Source organism: Sceloporus occidentalis, unplaced genomic scaffold, assembly GCF_023333645.1.
Source record: "Sceloporus occidentalis isolate IW3139 unplaced genomic scaffold, rSceOcc1.0.p SCAF_5, whole genome shotgun sequence".
Taxonomy (NCBI): Eukaryota; Metazoa; Chordata; class Lepidosauria; order Squamata; family Phrynosomatidae; genus Sceloporus; species Sceloporus occidentalis.
The window spans coordinates 185240191-185261317 of NW_028316985.1; the positions used below are offsets into that span (position 1 = coordinate 185240191).

Genomic DNA, 21127 nt, shown 5'->3' on the forward strand with positions numbered 1-21127 from the left:
TTAAAGCGGTCTCAAACTGGATTATTTCTGCAGTGTGCTTTGGACCTATATCCCTAACATCAGTAATATTTCAATAGCCTTCTCCAAAGATGAAGGATCAGGTCTCCTCTGCACAGTCACAATCAGATTGTACAAGGGCATGTCCCCAGAAAGATGAACAGGGTGACACCATAGATCTTGGTTTAGAGTCCTAAAACATCTGTTCCATTCAAAATATTCTGCTTAACCAAACATTTGTGTTTCTATGGGTCACCACAAAAAATGTACAGGCAGCAGTTCATATTTACCCAGTTAGTAGCAGATCTACGTCGTATCACTTCTCCCAAAGAGACACCGCTGGCATTAGAAATCTGGGTCCCACTGCTGCTTTGGCTCAATAGGTCTTCCTTCTGTCCAGCAAGTGGTGGAGTTGTTGCAATAGGCTGGAACAAACACAACAACCATCAGGATTAGACAACTTGTTTTGCACAGTGTTTCAGCCCACAGAGTTATTTAGGTTTTAGAAATAAACTGATGTTTCAGAATATTTTATATCGGTTGCCTAAAGCAGCAAGATAGGACATGAATTATCGCCCAAAATAAAGAGTGAGACTGCCCAATCCAATTATTTGAGTTCTCACAAGGCACCGAAAATTTCTGCAACTAAAATTCAAGCAAGAATACTGAAGAGACAGAATCACAACAGGAAGAAGTCATTAATGGTGGCTGAGAGGTACATGGGATCATACTGCAAACATACACTGGATAATGGAGTGCACAAAAGAACTTCAGGAAAGAAATCAGCCTTTGCTTTATAGATTCTAGCAAAGTCTTTGGTTGCATAGATCATGAAAAACCATGGACTGCTGTTAAAGAAATGAGTGTACCACAACATTTCATTATCCTAACATGTAATCTGTAGTCAGGAAAAGAAGCCACTGTTAGGACAGAATATGGAGAAAACTGTATACTTGAGGATCTTGTGTACTTCCTTCATAGCTGCCCTTCCAGATCCTACTTATCTTCTGATTCCTTGACTGTAGTCTCTGTTTTAATTAATGAGACACGGTATAGAAAATGTTTGAGTATCTCAAGGATTTCATTGTCTACTTTAAATGTACATAAATTATCAGTGGTCATTACTTTTGTTTCCTTAATGTTTTTTTCCTTACATTCAGCTGTAAACCTGCCTTCCTTGACTTTCTTCAGTATTGTTCAAAGCCTTTGGAATTTTCTACCAGTAGGATGGTGTCATATGTATATCTTAAATTGCTGATGTTCCCTTCCCCAATTTTCACACATTTTTCCGTCTGATCCTGCTTTGGGTATGATACGTTCTGCATACAAGTTAAACAAATAGGGTGATGAAATGCAGCCTTGCATGGCAACCTTGCCAAATTGGGGGGGGGGGGGGTCTGGTAAATAAAAATCCACAAGCCTTTATTTTAAAAGTCAGAATTTTACAACATTTTAAAATGTACTGGATAAGCCCCCGCCCCACTTTAACCACCTCCCTCTTGAATTCGATTTATTAAAAGGCACAAACTGAATAGGATGCACCTATGACCCTCAGGCAACTGGAAAGCTGTGAGTGTTGAAGCAAAAACAATAAAGGCAATTAGCACAGCATGAAAAGCAATAGATATCGATACTGGATAGGCGGCACAGGCCAAGCAAGGCTCATTATGTGCAGGTTCTCAATGGCAACCAAATAGACCAGTAAGGCCATAGCCTAGTCAAAAGGGTCCACAGTGAGCAAATAGAAGCAAAAGACAATGCTATCATTTAACCTTCAAAGTAACCTCTATAAAGCCATGGGGGGCAGGGGCGGAACAAACGATATTAGTTCTTCTTCTCTACTAAATAAAGAAGAGGGAACAGCAGCACCAAAAACAAAACACCGAAGATGGGCCGCTGCAAGGGGACCAGGGGCCATTTTTTCCCTCCTAAGTGTGTACTCAGGCTGTGCCCACCCACACAGCTAGCCCAAATAACAGTTTTCTTCTGCAATTTCTCTAATAATGACAGGAAATGTTGTAATCTCATATCCAGGTGCCATTTTGAGAGGGAATGCACAGAAAAATGGAGGCATTTAGAAGCAGTACCAGATTCAGGGGAGCTTCTGGAGTGGGAAGGACTCAGGAGACCACAATGCTGAGTCCAAGGGCCACACGCAGTCTGTGGCCAGCGCTAGAGAAGCATGTTTTCATACTTTCTAGTAAGGGGGTTACTAGAAAGTATGAAAACGCTGCTTCTCTAAGATGGTCTGCAAACTCCCAATACTTCACATATAGATTATTGTTGGGCATTAGGATGGTATAACACCATTGCTTTTGGCAAATGCCTGTTTCCAAGCTCAGTTCAAAATGCTGCTTTCTGTTTGTTAAAGCCCCTCAAAGCATGGGACCTGCTGGTTTTAAAAACTGCCATAGGCAGGTTCTTGACATATCTGCTGTGAAGGCCATAACTAGTCACAAAATGGCTGCTTTGAGGTTGAAGCAGTCAAAAACGGAGCATGGTGTGTATGTATTTTCTCAAACAGAAAATGAAGTTAATGCAGAAAGGAAGAAACAGAGATAAAATTTGTAAGAACACTCCCCATAAAAGCAGATGGGAGGATTTCAGGGCAGGGGTGCATTGATAAAAATGGGGGGCATAGGGATGCCATCCCACCCGCTAGCCACAGCGCACTAGATGTTGCTGCCCTCAGGATGCTTCCCCATGACCTGCCTTTATTTTTGTAGAGGGCTGTCATGTCAGTGGAGAAACTGTTCCATTATCTTGCATTAGAAAGGGAGAGGGAAGAGGGAGCCAGCAAGAGCCTGATGAGCATCTCAGCATGAAACCAAGAAAAGGGGAAAATAACTCTTCATACACAAACACAGAAAGAGAAAGAGGGAATTCTCAACGTGCCTGAATTATTTACTTTGCTCAATGTGTTTCTGCAACACATTTCCTTCTAAACTCCCAAAGAAATAAATAAAAATGTTAACAACAAAATATCCTTCACAAACGGATTTAAATATATTTCAAGGTTCCAAAAAGCCATTTTCTTATAACCAGACCAACTACTGAAATACCCCTTCTCTTTAATAAGTAGAATGGCTCCCATCTGGGGAGAAAGGTGAGATGTAAGTGCAATAAATATATGTAAATCAAATAAACAGGCATAATGCACCAATGATGTTCCTACCTAAAGTAGATCTATTGAAATCAATGCAACTGATGTTAGTTGTGACGGATAAATACAATTCACTTCAACAGATTCATATTTAGTTGAATTAACACTGGATTTAACCCAAGTCCTCAAAACATGGCAGATCTGCGGGCATTCTCAGAGAAATCCTCAAAACATGGCAAACGTGTGCCTTGTGTTCATTCCTGTATTAAACTAAATTCTGCACATTTGTAGAAAGGCTTTTTTTAATGAACTAGAACAAATATAAGGAGCAATAAATGTAAAAAAAAATAAAGAGTGCTATTTCCTATGACAGAGAGCAACATAACTAAATGGTCTCCGGAATCAATATTGTTTAACCTTCAAAATATGTTATCAAATGCAAATTATTCTGAAGAAGAAGCTAAGAAATACACACAACTTCTCAGAAAGTCATTGCCAGTTTCCACTAGATAAAAAGCAGAAAACGTAGCAGTATCCTACTTACATTTCTCAGCTATCCGTGTCCCTGCTTAAAATAAACTACCATGGTATCTTCCACATCCTTCTACCTGGACAATGACAGAGTAAACATTAAAAGCTAAAGATCCTAATTTTAAGAGGGAAAATATCAAACCAAGATCACTTCCAATGTGGTCGCAGTACAACAAAAGCAATGAGTCCAAGAAGAGGAGAGCCCAAGAGAAAGGTGGAAATGGTAAAGGCAGAAAATGTGAGAAACAGGAGGAACAAAAATATCATTTGTGCATGTCCTTCTCACTGATGCTTTACAGTCTTGCTTCTTAAGCAGCTTACTTTGCTACCCACATCTTCCCCTAATAATTCACTATAAACGTCATCCCAAACGTACCAACTACAAAGGTTCCCAACTCTTCTGGCCCTGGCCTTTCTACTCAGTGGATCACTCCATGAGCCTAAGTGAGTACCTACAATTGGGTTAACTAAATCCACATATTCTACAGAATCAGTGGGGGACTGAAGGGAGGGCAACCTCATTTCAGAATTAATGGGCACCAATCGCAGAACTTACCAAAGCTGGAAGCTTCCCTTGTCAGAAGGAAGAGTAGGATTGGGACATGTAATAATAATAAATAATCTAAGTGGCAGGAAGATATTCCAAATAGCCCTGATCCCATGAACAAAAAGCAGTAAGGAGCAACATGGCAAGTTCCTCTCTACCCAACATCCACCCCCCAGCAATGGGAGTGGAATTACACCCCGTGTATACGTCTACTACACGACTGTCATGAAGGCTGAGGCGTCTGTGGGATTCATTTGCCTCATCCTGACAACTTTCATGAACTGTCAAGGCATGTTATATCCTGACACAGACTAATGGGAAGTGTCCACGCTGAATCAAAGAGACACAATGCGCTGTTAGCAGTTCCTGGAAAGCCTATCACCCATTTTGGCTTATTTGCTTCCTTTTCCTGAAAAGACAACAACCTTTCAGTTTTGGTTTCATGTTTTGGAAGATATAAAAGAAGAAGAGGGAAGAGCAATAATTTCACTAGATAGGGCATACCTTTGAGATGCCAGTCCCAACTCAACAGCTGTAAGATTACACGCAGAATTAATCCCTTCAGACAGTTTTTCCATGCAAGCATACAAATTAAGCATTAAGAAGAAAACTGGGGAAATAGATGCCAGTAACAAAAGCCAAACAGAATGTCTCATGCCTCAAAAGACAGCCAATTAACTAACCCTGGAAAGTGCACATTAGCAATTGGAGGAAGTTGACAGAAACAACACATTTTATGTGACTAGTTGCCAAAAGAGTAAAGAAAATAAGGAAATGAAAGAGCAATACAGAGGGAATACAAATGTCCAAGAAGTTATGCCATTTGGTACAGAGACTGTGCAGAATAATATTTATCTTGACAGCTTTCGGAAACAACTGCTAATAGACAATAACCTCAAATTAACAAAACTGGAATAACTTCTCTCCAGGGAAGTGTGTGTAACAAACCTAAAGGGAAGAGAGCTTTGTTAGATGTTAAAATAATGGATTAAGCATGGGAATTCAACTTCATTAGTAGCATGTATTAAAGATGTGAGACTGGTTGCAGTGAAATTAGGTTCACCTTGCCATAGGAAGAATGGTACATGAAAAAGACCAAAAAACATTCCTAAATTCTCAAATGCCTGTCAGATGAAGGAGAAGAAGAAGAAAGGCAGCAATGTCAAGTTGGATAAGTTACGAGATAAGACAGATCAGGATCTACTGAAAGCAATGAAGTGAAGATATTCCAAAATATGAAACCAAAACTGAAAGAAACATGAAGCCTTAGGTTTAATCCAGGCCCTAAACAAAGGAGTATTTCAGTAACAGATAGAAAGAGTGGGGAAATCAGCAGCAAATCATTACTGCAAAAGAGAGAATTAAAATGCTGTTAAGGAATTCCCAACCATAATATCAGAATGTATTAAAGAGGTTTTAAAGCCTTAGACTTTCAGAAAATCCCATGCTATGAAGAAAAGGGTAATAAAGTCTTGCAAAAAAAGAAACAAGTACACTTCAGAAAGAAACAACACCAACACTGCAGTGCTGGACTGAACAGTCCAAAACTAAATGCAAGAGAGGAAAAGGACAGAAAGTTCACAAAGCGATTTGCACAAACCCATTGCGCAAGTAGGAAGCTAACAAGCTTCCACCAATAATCCAACCTCTCGTTGTTGTGTGCCTTCACATCATTTCTGACTTATGGTGACCCTAAGGCACACTTATCACAGGGTTTTCTTGGCAAGATTTGTTCAGAGGAGGGGATGACTTTTCCTTCCTCTTAGGCTGAGAGAGTGTGACTTGTCCAAGATCGCCCAATGCATTTCTGTGACTGAACAGGGTTTGAACCCTGGCCACCACAGTCATAGTCCAGTGCTCAAATCATCACACTACACTGGCTTAACTACCCAATGGCTGCTTACAAGGGCTAATGCAGGAAGAAAGACTGTGTGTTACAAGTACCTAAGCAATAACCTCAGTTCTCATGAGATGAAGAACAACACAACATTGATTGACTGTGTATTCCTGCATAGCAGAGGGTTGGACTGGATGGCCCTTGAGGTCTCTTCCAACTCTATGATTCCATGATTCTATGACTAGGGCAGGAGGAAAATAAAAATTTCACAACACCAGTTTGCCATCTTTGGGACAAAAATGCCATTTCCCTGTAAAAGAGTCTAGCTTGGGGACAGGAATCATGTGCCCCACAATATGCTGTTGGACTGCAACTTCCCACAACCCTAGCCAGCATTGCCAATAATCAGGAACGAAGGCAGTTGCAATCTATCATCATCTGGAGAACTGCATGATAACCATATAATTTCAGAGCATAGGTTCATTTTCTTTGATTTGATATATTTCCCAAAACATACCTGTTTCTTCCGCATTGCTAAAGAAGATGAGAGAAACATGAAGCAAGTTAAAAGCAAGAGGAATCAGAGGCTCTGCAGTGCAAATGGCCTCGCCATTCGTCTAAATTCTGCTTGGCAGACATCCAGACTGCATGTCTGAAGATGCTCCGTGTCCTGAAACATTTGAAGGGGGCAAAGCAATTAACACCCAAGTAGTGAAATAAGAAATGATTGTCCTCATTCAAAAGCCTGGTGGCAGACAGTTCACTCAGCAGTCTCTTTCTCTCATTTCCCTCTGAACGGCAGCCTAAAGCTCCATTGCAAGAGTTTCCTGACCAGCGTTGCCAATTTCCGGGGAATTCTCTGGAATCCGGGGAAATTTCTTTCCAGGGATTTTGAATGAACAATAATAATAAATATTGGGGAATTCTGGGGATTTTGGTAAAACATTCCGGGGAATATCTTCAAGGCTTGTTGGCAACACTGATCCTGACAGTCTAATGTGCTGCTCTCTCCCATTGGTTTTTGAATACTGCCTATGGATTTTCCCCTTTGCATAAAGATGGGCCTTTTGGCCCCACGTAGAATACAGAGCCATGCCCTATGAGGAACAACTTAGAGAACTGGGTATGTTTAACCTGGAGAAGAGAAGGTTAACAGGTGATACAGTAGTCATGTTTAAATATTTGAAAGGATGTCATATTGAAGATGGAGCAAGCTTGTTTTCTGCTGCTCCAGAGAATAGGACACGGAGCAATGGATTCAAACTACAGGAAAAGGGATTTCCCCTCAACATTAGGAGGAACTTACTCATGGTAAGAGCTGTTCAACATTGGAAGATGCTGTGTTAGAGTGTAGTGGCATCTCCTTCTTTGGAGGTCTTGAAACACAGGCTGGGTGGCCATCTGTCTGGGGTGCTTTGATTGTAAATTCCTGCATGGCAGGGCATTGGCTTTGTTGGCCCTTGAAGTCTTTTCCAACTCTATGATTCCATGATTCTATGGATCATATTGCTGATTGAAGACAACAAATAACAGAATCATAGAATTACAGAGTTGGAATAGACCACAAAGGCCATCCAGTCCAACCCCATTCTGCCATGCAGGAACTCTCAAGCAAAGCATAGCCGACAGACGGCCATCCAGCCTCTGTTTAAAGAGCTCCAAGGAAGGAGGCCCCACCACGCTCCGAAGGATGCTATATTGGGAGATGAAGGAGTAAAAAAGCTCCCCATGTTGTGACTGACATCATTAGGTCCTGTAATGGTGACAGAAGAGTATACAGTGCCATTGTCCAGGAACCTCTCAACACGTGCATTCTGTCTTTTGGATGTTCTAAGCTGGACGGTGACTTATCCCATCTTTTCCTCCAAAACTGGGACTCAAAAGTGGCTTACAATTTAACATGAATACATATTGAAAAACATATGTCTATACAATCGTCCCTTCGGATCTGCTGACTTCCTGTTCGCAGTTTTGAATTTCGCTGGACAGGAAGCCAGGAGGTACAAAATGGCAGGTGCACATGGAAGTGTGGGGCCATTAAAAACAATGGGGCTCCAATATTGGTGGTTTTTCCGATTCGCAGTGGGGAGGGTCCAGAACAGATCCCTTTTGAATCGGAAGTGACAACTGTATGTATATATGTATGTACTGTATTTTGTACAGACAGCCCTCCATATTCACAGATTCTGCATTCTTAAATACAATCATCCATGGATTGAAAGTATTCCAACCACCCCCCCCCAAAAAAAATTCTAAAAATCAAACTATGATTTTGCCATTTTGCAAAGGGTCACCATTTAACTATACCACTGTATATAATGGAACTTAGATGCCTTATACACAGGGTTAAAAGTCAGGGTTGACTTGAGGATAGTTAACAATGACAACTAACATAACACTTATTTACTGATACATAACTGCTAATACAAAGCAGAGGGCCTAAATGCACCGGAGTCCATCTGATCTTGGAAGGTAAGCAGGGCCAGCACTGGTTAGTACTTGGATGGGAGACCACCAACGAATACCAGGTGTTGTAGGCTATGTTTCAGAGGAAGGAACTAGCAAAACCACTTCAGAGTATTCCTTGCCTATTCATAGAATCTCCATAAACTGACAGGCCATTTGAAGGGACATACTGTATATAAATAGAATATAAAGCATCTCAATGAACATATAAGTTTAAGTAAATGAAAGCAGAGGGACAAAACATAACAAAGCAAAACACACTTCCCCTGAAGCTCTCTTTTCCTTCTTACCAGTCAGCAAGTAGATATGGCAAGTTTTCCAGTCAGAAAGCAAGCTTTAATCTCTCCTTATGGGTCTTATATACTTGTAAAATGCACCCTAAATAGTATGGCACAATGGTAGTTCTAATTTGGGGGCAGGCCATAAGAATAATCAATACCTGACCATAACTGAAATTATTTTTGGCATAGGCCTTTTCGACATTAAGGACAAGGCCTACAGTACATATTTTGAATCCAAACATCCCCAACACCTCCTGTCTTCCTAGTTCATAGCTTCTCATTCTGTATCCTACTTAACAGCAAAGGTCCTGGCAAGGCTGTCATATTATGTCTACTTAGCAGATTTGAGATGATTTGAGACAGTCCCTGGAGCACTGTATAACTGGCATGGGTTATAGCCTTCCTCCTCATATGAGTATGACTCAAACTGGAAGGTCAGATCATACACACAGTATATCCAGCCTACCTAGTAAATCTTGCCAAGCTATATTTAATGGAGGGGTATGGTTAACCACAGATCAGAACTTCTCTAGGGACCTAGCTAGAAAAAAAAATGATGAACTAAGCATCCAGTTCAATGGGGGCGGGTAGATGCAAAATTATCTATGGCAAAAATTAACATCTGGCTAAATTTCAGAGCCTTGTCCTTTGTATCCCTGTTGTGCAGCCTGTTCTTAATAAGAAGTGGTTGGTCTAAGGCTGGGAAAACTTGGGGCAAGCTCAGCAATGACTCCTCTTCTTTGTCCTGGAGAGAAGTGACCAGTGGGGTGCCACAGGTTTCTGTCTTGGGCCCAGTGCTATTCAACATCTTTATCAGTGACTTGGATGAAAGAATAGAGGTGATGCTTATCAGATTTGCAGATGACACCAAATTAGGAGGAGTAGCTAATATCCCAGAGGAGAGGAATGACCTGAATAGACTAGAAAGTTGGGCCAAAACTAACAAAATGAACTTCAACAGGGAGAAATTTAAGGTACTGCACTTGGGCAGAAAAAATGAAATGCATAGATATAGGATGGGGGACACCTGGCTGAATGAAACTACGTGTGAAAGGGATCTAGCAGTCCTAGTAGACCACAAGTTGAACATGAGTCAACATTGTGATGCGGCAGCTAAAAAGGCCAGTGCGATTCTAGGCTGCATCAATGGAAGTATAGTGTCTAGATCAAGGGAAGTAATATTCTGTTTTGGTGAAGCCTCACCTGGAATACTGGGTCTAGTTTTGGGAACCACAATTCAAAAAGGATAGTGAGAAGCTGGAATGTGTCCACCAAAATGATGAACAGTTTGGAGTCTATAAAGCCCTATGAGAAGGGGTGTCACACTGCAGATGGAGCAAACTTATTTTCTGCTGCTCTAGACAATAGGAACCGGAACAATGGATGCAAGCTCCAGGAAAAGAGATTCCACCTCAACTTTTGGAGGAACTTCCTGACAGTAAGAGTTGTTTAAGAGTGGTACACACTCCCTAAGAGTGTAGTACAGTCTCCTCCTTTGGAGGTCTTTGAACAGAGGCTGGATGGCCATCTGTCAGGGATGCTTTGTGTTCCTGCACAGCAGAAGGGGGTTGAACTAGATGGCCCTTGGGTCTCTTCCAACGCTATGTAGTTTATAAATATCAGAAGTATATTACTGTATATACTCGACTATAAGTCAACCTCATGTATAAGTCGAGGGCAGGTTTTGGGGCCAAAATTATGGATTTTGATATGACCCCTGGACAAGTCGACAGTGAAATTTAAGGACATGCAACTAAGGATCTAAATGATGAAGCAAAGCAATGCCAAAGAACCCACAAAATTCTGGCATAACGGTTTTGGCTCACACTAAATACTGGATGGAAGAGAGAACAGAGGGAGGTCAGTGCTTCTAGGACAGATTGCACCCTTGCCTTTCACCAGGGGATGGTTCCCTTTTTAACAAGAGTTAAAGTATAGTATTTACAGTGACCAGTGGATAAGTCGACCTGAGTTTTGGGGGCAATTTTTTGACTAAAATTTCTAGACTTATACATGAGTATATACAGTAGGTATATACAAGAGCCAGCATGGTATAGTGTTTCGGTGCTGGACTTGAACTCCCGATTGGCCATGGAAAACCACTGGGCGACCCTGGCAAGTCCCACTCTTTTGGCCTCAGAGGAAGACAATAACATACTTCCATGAACCAATCTTGCCACGAAAACCCAGTGGGAGGCTTACTTTAGGGTCACCGCAAGTCAGAAAAAACCTGAAGGCACACAACAACAACACTGTACACATGTGCACTTAGTTTAGATCTTCACATAACTGCTTGTTCATGCACACTGGGCATGCACCAATGCCATGACAAACTAGATTTCTAGCTCATCGTGAACAGTGCAGTGTCTTGTCCAACACTTTCCAGTCACTCTTAGCTTTGTATTTTACAATACCCAGCACTCTTGTCTTGTCTCTCCCTCCCTAAAACAAAGAGTGCTAGGTTTAAATATCACAATATGGCATGCAAACCACAGACAAAAGTTCAATGGTCTGTTTAGTCACTCCGGCCTCACAGAGAAGTAAATGGGTACACCACAGTACTCCATCTAAACAACAGACCAAGCAAGATACACTCAGTGATGGTTGTTAGGTGCCTTTGAGTCATTTCCAACTTATGGCAACCCTAAAGAGGGACGTAGCCAAGGGGGGGGGGGGTCCTTGGGGTCCGGACTCCCCTTCCATTAGAAAAATTAATGGTACATGCTGCTGCGCCGCCGCACCCAAGCCCCATTATAATGGTGGCACTTAGTCTGGACCCCCCTCCTTCCTAAAATCCTGGCTACGTTCCTGCCCTAAAGCAAACCTATCATGGGGTTTTCATGGCAAGATTTGTTCAAGGGAGGTTTGCACTGCATTCCAGAAGCTGAGAGAGTGTGACTTGCTCAAAGTCATCCAGTGGGTTTCATGGCCAAACTGGGAATCGAATGCTGGTCTCCAGAGTCGTAATCCAGCACTCAAACCACTACATACACTTGGCTTATCGTGGCATGCGACCCCAAACGCTGTCTCACATACACTTCACCTTCCATTTTCTTCATCCTGCTCAGCAGGATATAGTTACTGACAAGCAGAGACAAGAACACAGCCCCCTTTTCTGCCATACAGTTTAGTTCAATGCAGAGTGCACCCCAACCCCAGCAAACCCCAGTTCCCTTCCAGTCAATTTCACAATGTGCAAAACCTGTGACAGCCACTCCAGAGATGGAGTTGAGATACATCAAAATCAAACTAGGATCTCAATGGAATAAATCACAAGGAGCATGCAGGAGATTAAATTGAAAGAGTCTTGGTTTCGCTCACAGGCAGAAAGCAACTCACTCAGGCATAAGAAGCCTGAATGTTCAATATTTCAATTTGCAAATTACATTACTAGTCCTCCGGCTGATTAGGTTCTGAACGGATCTTCCTTGCCGGATAACTGGAAGTAGATATCAAGCCCCTCTTAGTTCCCAATAATTAGATGTTATGCATAAAACAAATCAAGAGCAGCTGTGAACATAAAACAGCTGAAGACTCGGATTTACACCCCAAACATAAACATGTCTAACTAAAATCCCATTGGCTCTAGGAGTCCTTGATTCAAATGCATTTAACCCAGAGTGACAGTAGGAACAATACTTCTGAGCACAAGAAAAGTCGGGAAGTAAAAAAAATTGTGTCCTAACTTTCAACAAGTATTTTCCAGCATCAGAAATTCTTGGGAAAAATGAATCTGACATTTGTCAACAGTCGCTCCTGAATGTAATAGGAAATTACTTAACTGCACACAAGCAGAAGATAAGGACTGAGGCGATATACTGTTGGCCTTCCATATTTGTGGCTCTGACTTTTCCAGATTTGATCAGTATGTTCTCTCTAGGAATCACTAGGTCCTCCTGCGCAACTCTGCCAGAGGTTTACCATAGAGTCACGCTGGAGGACCCAGAGCAGTGGCTCTCAACCTTTCTAATGCCACAACCCACAAAGGGGTCGCGATCCACAGGCTGAGAACCGCTGCACTAGAGTATTATAGATTATGGCACCAACCCTGGGTCTTAAGGGACCCCTATCAAAGGGTCATTTGATCCCCAAAAGGAGTCACGACCCACAGGGTGAGAACCACTGACCTAGAGATTCCCAGAGAAAACACTCCTCTGGGCATCTGTAGATCAGCACATTCTATGGTTAACATCTGCCAGATCTTGACCATAGAGTTATGCTGGTGGACCTAGAGATTCCTAGATATCTCTCAGGGGGAAAAAGAAAAGAAAAGAGTTGTAGTTTTCCCACTTTCACTGGGGTCCTGCACCTGTAACCCCAGCAAATGTGTAGGACCCTCTCTACACAGTATTATTTCATTTCAGTAAATACGCCTTTTGTGGTGTTTAAAGGAGAGGAGTGTGCAAATATCCCTAACATTGGGCCACTATGGCTCAGTGGAGCTTCTTAACCCACAGGGGAAGCAATCCTCTCTAATTTAAAGTCACAGGCCTCCACCATAATGACAAAGAGGTAATAAAACTGTCACCATCACTGCCACATTCTGGAGTGCTTTTATAGACTAAAAGATTAATTTAGAAGATGCCAACCATGTGGCACAACATCGCAGCAAACCTATATCAATGCTATTTATACCTAGAAAATAGCATTTTAACAGGCCTGGAGAAAGCAAAGTTGTAAATCAATCTGCACAATTACTGCTTAGGATTTCTCTGTTGTCTTTTAACACAAGGAGGGAAAATATGCACCTTTATTCTTTTAGAAAATGCACAGGGCTATGTGCATATCATGAATTCACAGCAATGTGGCATGCATTTAGTCATTTATTTAAAAAGAAGCATGTTCATTTCTCTTCCCAAGTTCCCTTGAGGAGCTTTTACCAAAGCTGTAAAAACAGGAAACAAGGCAGGGGCTCAACAAAAGCAAAAACATGTGTGCTTAACTTTTAGTAAAGGTCAATGGCCCGTTCCGCACAAGTGTAATAGTATGGACTGGGTCCGTACTAGGGTTAGAAAGGGGTGTCCCTTCTGGACGCCCCTAACCCTAGTACGGATCGAGTCCATACAAAATGGCGGCACCCATTCCACACGAGGGCCACCATTACGATGTCACGAATGCGCCGCCTCCAAACAAGGCGGCACAGATGTGACATCTTTGCGCCGCAGAGGGTGCATAGAGCGCCCTTTCCATGGCGTTGCTGGCGCACCTTTAGACGGCTGCGCCAGCAATGCAAGGGAGAAAGGGGTCGAGTGGCCCCTTTCTTCTCCTCCCTGCCGCCACCAGGTGTCCTTGGGGCATGAAGCCCCAAGGACACCCATTTCCAGGCCACGGGGAAACAGCCTTTTGCCACTTCCCCACGGCCTGGAAAGTGGTGGATCGGGGCCTTGGAGGCTGCCACTCTGGCAGCTGAGGCCCCGATCCGGCGGGGAAAGGAGCGCCTACAGGCCGGCCCAAAGGGGCAGTCTGTAATGTGCCAATATAAAAGTACCAGTATTAAATAATAACAAACTCCCCCAAAAACACTGAAACACAGTATGTACCAACTTGCTTGCAATCTTATATCCTCTTACTTCTAATTAGCTTACTTGCTAATTAGCTTACTTGCTGTTCACCGCTATGATCTTTGGAATAGCGGTATATAAATGAAACAAATTATTATTATTACTTCTCTGCTTATATAATCAGGAATGTTCCCTTCCTAACAGCTTATCCCACAAGGGATCAATGGTGCTAACTGAAGAGGGCCTACATACCCTAAAGCAGGGGTAGGCAACCTGCGGCCCGCGGGCCGGATGCGGCCCGGCGAGGCCTTGGGACCGGCCCCAGCCCAGTCCTGCCGCCGATTGCCGCCGGGGCCTTTGGGGGGCAATTATCTATAGAAGCCTCAGAAACATGCATTTATATTAACATTTTTTTAAAAATCAGCAAATTTTTTCAAGTGTCCTCCTTTTTTTTAAAAAAAAAGTGTCTTCCATTTGAAAATTTTGTCCTACATTTGTCCTGGTTTATTTATGTATTTAATTTTTAAAAGTTATTTAATTATTTATTTTTTGGCTTTGGCCCCCCAGTTGTCTGAGGGACAGCAACCCGGCCCCCGGCTCAAAAAGGTTGCCTACCCCTGCCCTAAAGGCACCAGAGCCCCTCTGACCTTGGAAGCTAAGCAGGGTCACTTTGGTATTTGGATGAGAGACCGCCAATAAACACCAGGCGCTGCAGGCTCTATTTCAAGAAGAAGGAACTGGCAAAACCACTTCCGAATATTCTTTACTGGTTTGAGTGCTGAACTCTGACTATGACTCTGGAGGCCAGAGTTCAGTTCCCAGCTGGGCCATGAAACCCACTGAGTGACCTGAGTCAAGTCACATTCTCTCAACCTCAGGGGAATAGCAATAGCAAGTGCATTTCTATACTGCTTATCAGTGCACCTAAGCACTCCCTAAGCGGTTTACAATGCGTAAGCCAATGGCCCCTAACATGCTGGGGACAATTTTGGTGACTTATGGAAGGATGCAAAGCTGAGTCGACCCAGAGCCCCTGGCTGGGAGTGAACTGGTTTGCAAGTGAGCGACTACAGTACATGCATTTAAGCACCAGAGAACCTCCAGAGAAGGCAATGGCAAATCTCCTCTGACAAAACTTGCCAGGAAAACCCCATGAACAGGAATCAATCCACCTGTAGAGTGTGTGTGTGTGTGTGTGTGTGTTGTGTGCCTTCAAGTCATTTCTTGCTTATGATGACCTAAGGGAAACCTGTCACAGGGTTTTCTTGGCAAGATGTGTTCAGAGGAGGTTTGCCACTGCCTTTCCCTGAGGCTGAGAGAGTGTGACTTGCCTAAAGTCACCCAATGGGCTTCGTGGCCGAGAAGGAATTCACAGTCCAATACTCAAACCATGACGCCATGCTGGCTCTCACCTTTAAGGCAGTCTTCCTTTTTGCTAAAGCAAAAAACTGACATTGCAATTGCTCTAAGAAGGGATGAGCAAGAAGCCATTTAAGCCACCGTTTGAAGGCCAATTCCTAGGCTGAACCTTAAGTGAATTCTATGGAGTCACAGTCAAGGAGACAGAAATAGCAGCTCACTTGCCACAGATGTGGTCAGGGAAAGCTGTGAATCTGGGAAACCTCACCCAGAAAAGACACTTCTCAGTCTCAATGAAGCTGGGTTTCTCAAAGTGTGCAATGCTTCTTTCTTCCCAAGAAGGAAAGGGGAATGTATGCTCATAGGAAAAACAGGGCAGTGTTCAGCACCACCAAGTTCTCAAAGAATAATGATGTACAGAAGCATGCAAAAAAGAGGAGCATACATTTGAAACCACTTGAAACCACACAACAACAACAACAACAACAACAACAGCAACAACAACAACAACAACAGGAACTGCTGAGGAGCGCAAATGCTAGGGAGTGATAAACGTGTCTTAAACCGACTCTGAGATACTAGGGCTTATGGACTGTGAAGTTTGTGACATACTACAGTTGTTACTTTTCACACAACACAGAAACACAGTAATAAAGCCCCAAGCTGTTCGAAAGAAAAGTTTTTCCAGGGAAGAAGACCATTTTAAAGCCGAGAAATAGCTTTAAAATACAGTGTGCAGGATATCAATCAGCAGATGCAAATATAACCCTTAAAATTAAGCTCTTAATAATAATAATAATAATAATATACTTTTATGGGGGGGCAGTCCTTGTGCCCATAAACAAACAAACAAACAAACAAAGGCATGTGATTCTTGTAGCCCGCCTTTCTTTCTGCTTCCATGGCTGGAATATGTTGGGACAATCCATACCTTGCGCCACCCGCCTCCCTTTGGAACAGGAGGACATAGAAGGCAATTAAGCCTCTTCAAGATGCACCTCGGAGTCTCAGGCGCCCCTAAAATGCTTCCTGACCCCCCCCCAAAAAACCCACCCCCTTTTTGGCTCTGCTTGGCCCTTTTACTCACAAGAGCTGGGCTGCCCTCTCTCTGGGGTCCTTCCATGGCTTTGGGGAGTCTGGGGAGGAGGAAGAGGAGGGGTATAATAATGGGGGAACCCCCCAAAATCACGTCCCCCCAAAACCAGGCTCCCCTTTCCCCCCTTTTTCTTCCTTCCACTCAGACACCAAGAAGAAGGGAAAGGACACGCGCATGCGCGCCGCGCTCCCTCCGTTGTTAAGGACTCGCTCTGACTAGGAGCAAGAAGGGGCGTGGCCTTAAGCGCATGCTCGACCTGCCCGCCTCCTATTGGCGGGAACGCGGGCGCGAGCCAGCGGCCGTTGGGAGTCATTCTAAGGCATCAAGGGGCGGGGTCTCAGAGAGGCGGGGAGAGGAGAATACGACGAGCCAATCGACTCCAAACTCTTCTCCCTGCCCGCGCTGTCATTAGGCCAATCAGCTTTTTCAAGGGGCGGGGATTTGAGGGAGACCCGGATGAAAGAGGCCAATTATTGAATACCTCAGGATTTTTTTTTGGACTCCACTTCCCAGAGTTCTTCACCGTTGGACAAGCTGGCTGAGGCTTATGGGAGTTGAAGTCCATAAAAAAGAAAAACGCAACCTGAAGGCCTCAACGTTGGACTCACTTGGGATTTTCCTGAGACTTCAACTCCCAGAATTCCTGAACAACGAGCGTACTGACTGGGACTTCTGGGAATTGAAGTCCAAAATATGTGGAGGCCCAAAAGCTGAGAAGCACTGTTTTATGGTTTAATCATACTACAGTTATTGGGGTCTGGTTTCGACATTAAACTGCCATGAGAACACACTATAGGTTTCTGGGATTTGAAGTTTAAGGGACACAAGGAACTGTGGCAACGATAGGGCCATAGCACTGCAAGCAAAACCATGTCAACATTCTGCAACATAAGACTTGGATGAAGGAATAGGGAGCATCCTTATCAAATCTGCAGATGACACTAAATTAGGAGGAGGAGTTAATACCCCTGAGGACAGAATCAAACTTCATAATGACCTTAATTGATTTATTATTATTATTATTATTATTATTATTATTATTTATGTCCCACTCTTCAACCAAAAGGCTATCAGAGCGGCTTACAATTTGTTAATTAGACATTTCCCTGCTGCCCTCAGGCTTACAATCTAAAAAAGACAAGACACAAAAGGAGAAGGGAATGAAATTGCAACACAGAGAAATGTAAGGTACTGCACTTATGGCAGAAAAATGAAATGCACAGATATAGGATCATGAGGGACACCTGGCTGAATGAAACTATGTGTGAAAGGGATCTGGGAGTCCAAGTGGGCCACAAGTTGAACATGAGTCAACAGTGCGATGCGGCAGCTAACAAGGTCAATGCGATTCTTGGCTGCATCAATAAAAGTATAGTGTCTAGATCAAGAGAAGTCATAGTGCCACTCTATTCTGCTTTGGTCAGGCCCCACCTGGAATATTGTGTCCAGTTCTGGGCGCCACAATTCAGAAAGGACATTGAGAAACTGGAGCATGTCCAAAGGACAGCAACTAAGATGGTGAAAGGTCTGGAAACCATGTCCTATGAAGAATGACTTAGGGAGCTGGGAATGTTTAGCCTGGAGAAGAGAAGGTTAAGAGGTGATATGATAGCCCTGTTTAAATATTTGAAGGGATGTCATATTGAGGAGGGAGCAAGCTTGTTTTCTGCTGCTCCAGAGAACAGGACCCAATGGAGCAATGGATGCAAGCTCCAGGAAAAGAGATTCCGCCTCAACATTAGGAAGAACGTCCTGACTGTAAGTGCTGTTTGACAGTGGAACAAACTCCCTCGTGGTGTGGAGGAGTCTCCCTCCTTGGAGGTCTTTAAACAGAGGCTGGATGGCCATCTGTCAATGGGGATGCTTTGATTGAGAGTTCCTGCATGGCAGAATGGGGTTGGACTGGATCAGGGCCCTTGGGGTCTCTTCCAACTCTCTATGATTCTATGATCTCTGCTCATGCCATCCACTTTGTGTCTGATTTGGGACTGTAATACTTTCTTTTCTCTTTGCTTTGGGAGACAGTAGCAACAAAAACTTGAAGTCCTCCTGGCATGCTGTAGTACACTTTTCAGAGAGACTTTGCACCGAGATGCAATACCTCCCCTTGCCTGTTATGCAAGCGTTTGGTTGCTCCCGGCATGATGTTGGCAACAGCCTATTTTAAATCTTCCCACATGACGACGTCGCTAATGCTCCAGAAAAGGGAAATTAAAAAAACAAAAAAACAAAACCTGTGCACTTCAGAATTGAGCATTGGATGATGCACTCAGCAGAGAGCTTCTGGGTTTGAATCAAATAGGCTTGATGAGAAAAAGACACACAGCCACTTAAGGGTTTTCCTGCTGAGAAAGTTTCTCTCCCTACCTTACCCTGTCCCAATGTTTCCTGGTTGCAAATTGGTCTTATACACATACACACCACTCTGTCATTATAAAAATCAGCTGTGAATAGCCTGCCACTTAGACTGGAACAGGTTGTGCTCCGTGGTGTGTGCTGGGTGTATAAATAAAGAGAAATGTGTGCTTAATGAAAGGGGGGGGGGATTGATCTGATATAGGAAAGGCAGGCAACAAGAAACTGGGTCTCAGAGAATAGGGTGCAAAACCACGGCTGGAATCCCGTCGGTGTCATAGTATCATAGAGTTGGAAGAGAGAGATCCCAAGAGTCCACCCAAACCAACCCCATTTTGCCATGCAGGAATACACAATCAAACCACTCCCAACAGATCGATAGCCATCCTGATTCTGTTTAATAACCTCCAAAGAAGGAGGCTCCGCCACACTCCAAGGCAGAGTCTTCCAATGTCAAACAGTATTTCCAATGTCAAACAGCTCTTGCTAATGTTGAGGTGGAATCTCTTTTCCTATAGCTTGAATCCATTGCTCAGGATCCTGTTCTCTGGAGTAGCAGAAAATAAGCTTGCTCCAGCCTCCATCCTCAGTATGACATCCCTTCAAATATTTAAACAGGGCTATCATAGGATCACAGAGTTGGATGAGATCACAAGTGTCATCCAGTCCAATCCTATTCTGTCATGCAGGAATACACAATGAAAGCACCCAAGTTCATCCACTGTGTGAAGCCAAAGGCTTTCATGGCTGGCATCCATAGGTTTTTGTGGGTTTTTCGGGCTCTGTGGCCATGTTCTAGAAGAGTTTCTTCCTGACGTTTCGCTGGCATCTTCAGAGAATGCTTGCCTGGAAAGGAGTTGGGTGTGTGTGTGTGTGTGTGTGTGTGTGTGTGTATATATATATATATACACACATACTGTGTGACCCTGGGCAAGGAGGAGTGTTTCCCATGTTAATCTGTTTTAAATAGATGATTATAATTGTTTTTAATTTTTTACTTTGAAGCATATATATATATATATATATATATATATATATATATATATATATTGTAAGCTGCCTTGGGTCCTTTCCTGGGAGAAAGGTGGCATGGAAATGAAATAAATAAAATCAATAAAATAAATATAGTCCAGTTCTCAACCACTACATTTCACTGGCTCTGTGCAAGACTATATGCCTATCTCTCGTTATTTTCCTCTTGTTAGTTTCAGATTATTGGGTTTGCATTCAGAGGCAATCTGTTCCAAACTGAGAAAACCCATGCGCAAGCCAGGGTCACAGGGAAATGTCTCTACACAAGGAGTAGCGGCCAAAACCCAAAAAAGATTCACCACTTTCCTGACATGTGACTCTGAGGTTGTGCCTGTGCTGCAGAAGCAATCCAGTTTGACACCACTTTAACTGCCCTGGCTCCATGCTGTGGAATTCTGGGAATTGTGGTTGGTTGTGGCTCCGCTCTGGAATTCCATAGCATGGAGCCAGGGCAGTTAAAGTAGTGTCAAGCCGGATTATTTCTGCAGTGTGGCTGCAGCCACTGCCACTGGTTGCCATTGCAGACAAATGATAGGTCTTTGCTGCTTTTGTTCGTTTCGTTTTATTTTTTAAACAAATAATAATGCATTACTCATTGTGTAGCATGACTGCATGGAAGTGAAGAGAAATAACAAGCGATGAGTTTAATTCGGATGAATGCTTGCTGATGTAATTTGTGTTCCAGATCCTCCCTGATCATCATCACCTGGAAGAGGCACAACAAGGCGCCCTCACTTTGCATATGCCTTTGTCAACTCTTCCCTTCCTCCAACACCTTTGTTTGCTCCATTGTGCTCCACTTTCATGTTTCCAGGGAAATACTTTTGTGTGCTCTAAGCAATGCTGGAACTCTTTTGTGAAAAAAAGAAATTTGCTATTGAAAGGAGGGAAAAAAGAAAATAGCCCAGTATGATGTCGGGAAATAAGAAGGCTTGACATGTTCTTTCTTGGATCTGGAGCCTCTGGAAGACATTTGTGTTCAAAGGTTGCACAGAGGCCAGGAAACCAAATTCATCAATGAG

At 43.1% G+C, this 21127-nt stretch overlaps 1 protein-coding gene across 6 annotated transcripts in view; it reads right to left on the reverse strand.

The window, feature by feature from the left end:
* Positions 1 to 16831, reverse strand: part of ALMS1 (ALMS1 centrosome and basal body associated protein) — a 90489-nt gene extending 73658 nt beyond the window's left edge. For all 6 annotated transcript variants that reach the window (XM_089526404.1, XM_089526402.1, XM_089526403.1 and 3 more), the window contains exons 1-2: positions 16710 to 16831; positions 288 to 422 (exon numbers count right to left, since the gene is read on the reverse strand). In XM_089526404.1, coding sequence (XP_089382530.1) covers positions 288 to 422; positions 16710 to 16745 — 171 coding nt within the window. In that variant the 5' untranslated portion in view covers positions 16746 to 16831. The remainder of the gene's footprint in view (positions 1 to 287; positions 423 to 16709) is intronic.
* Between the last annotated feature and the right edge of the window lie 4296 nt (positions 16832 to 21127).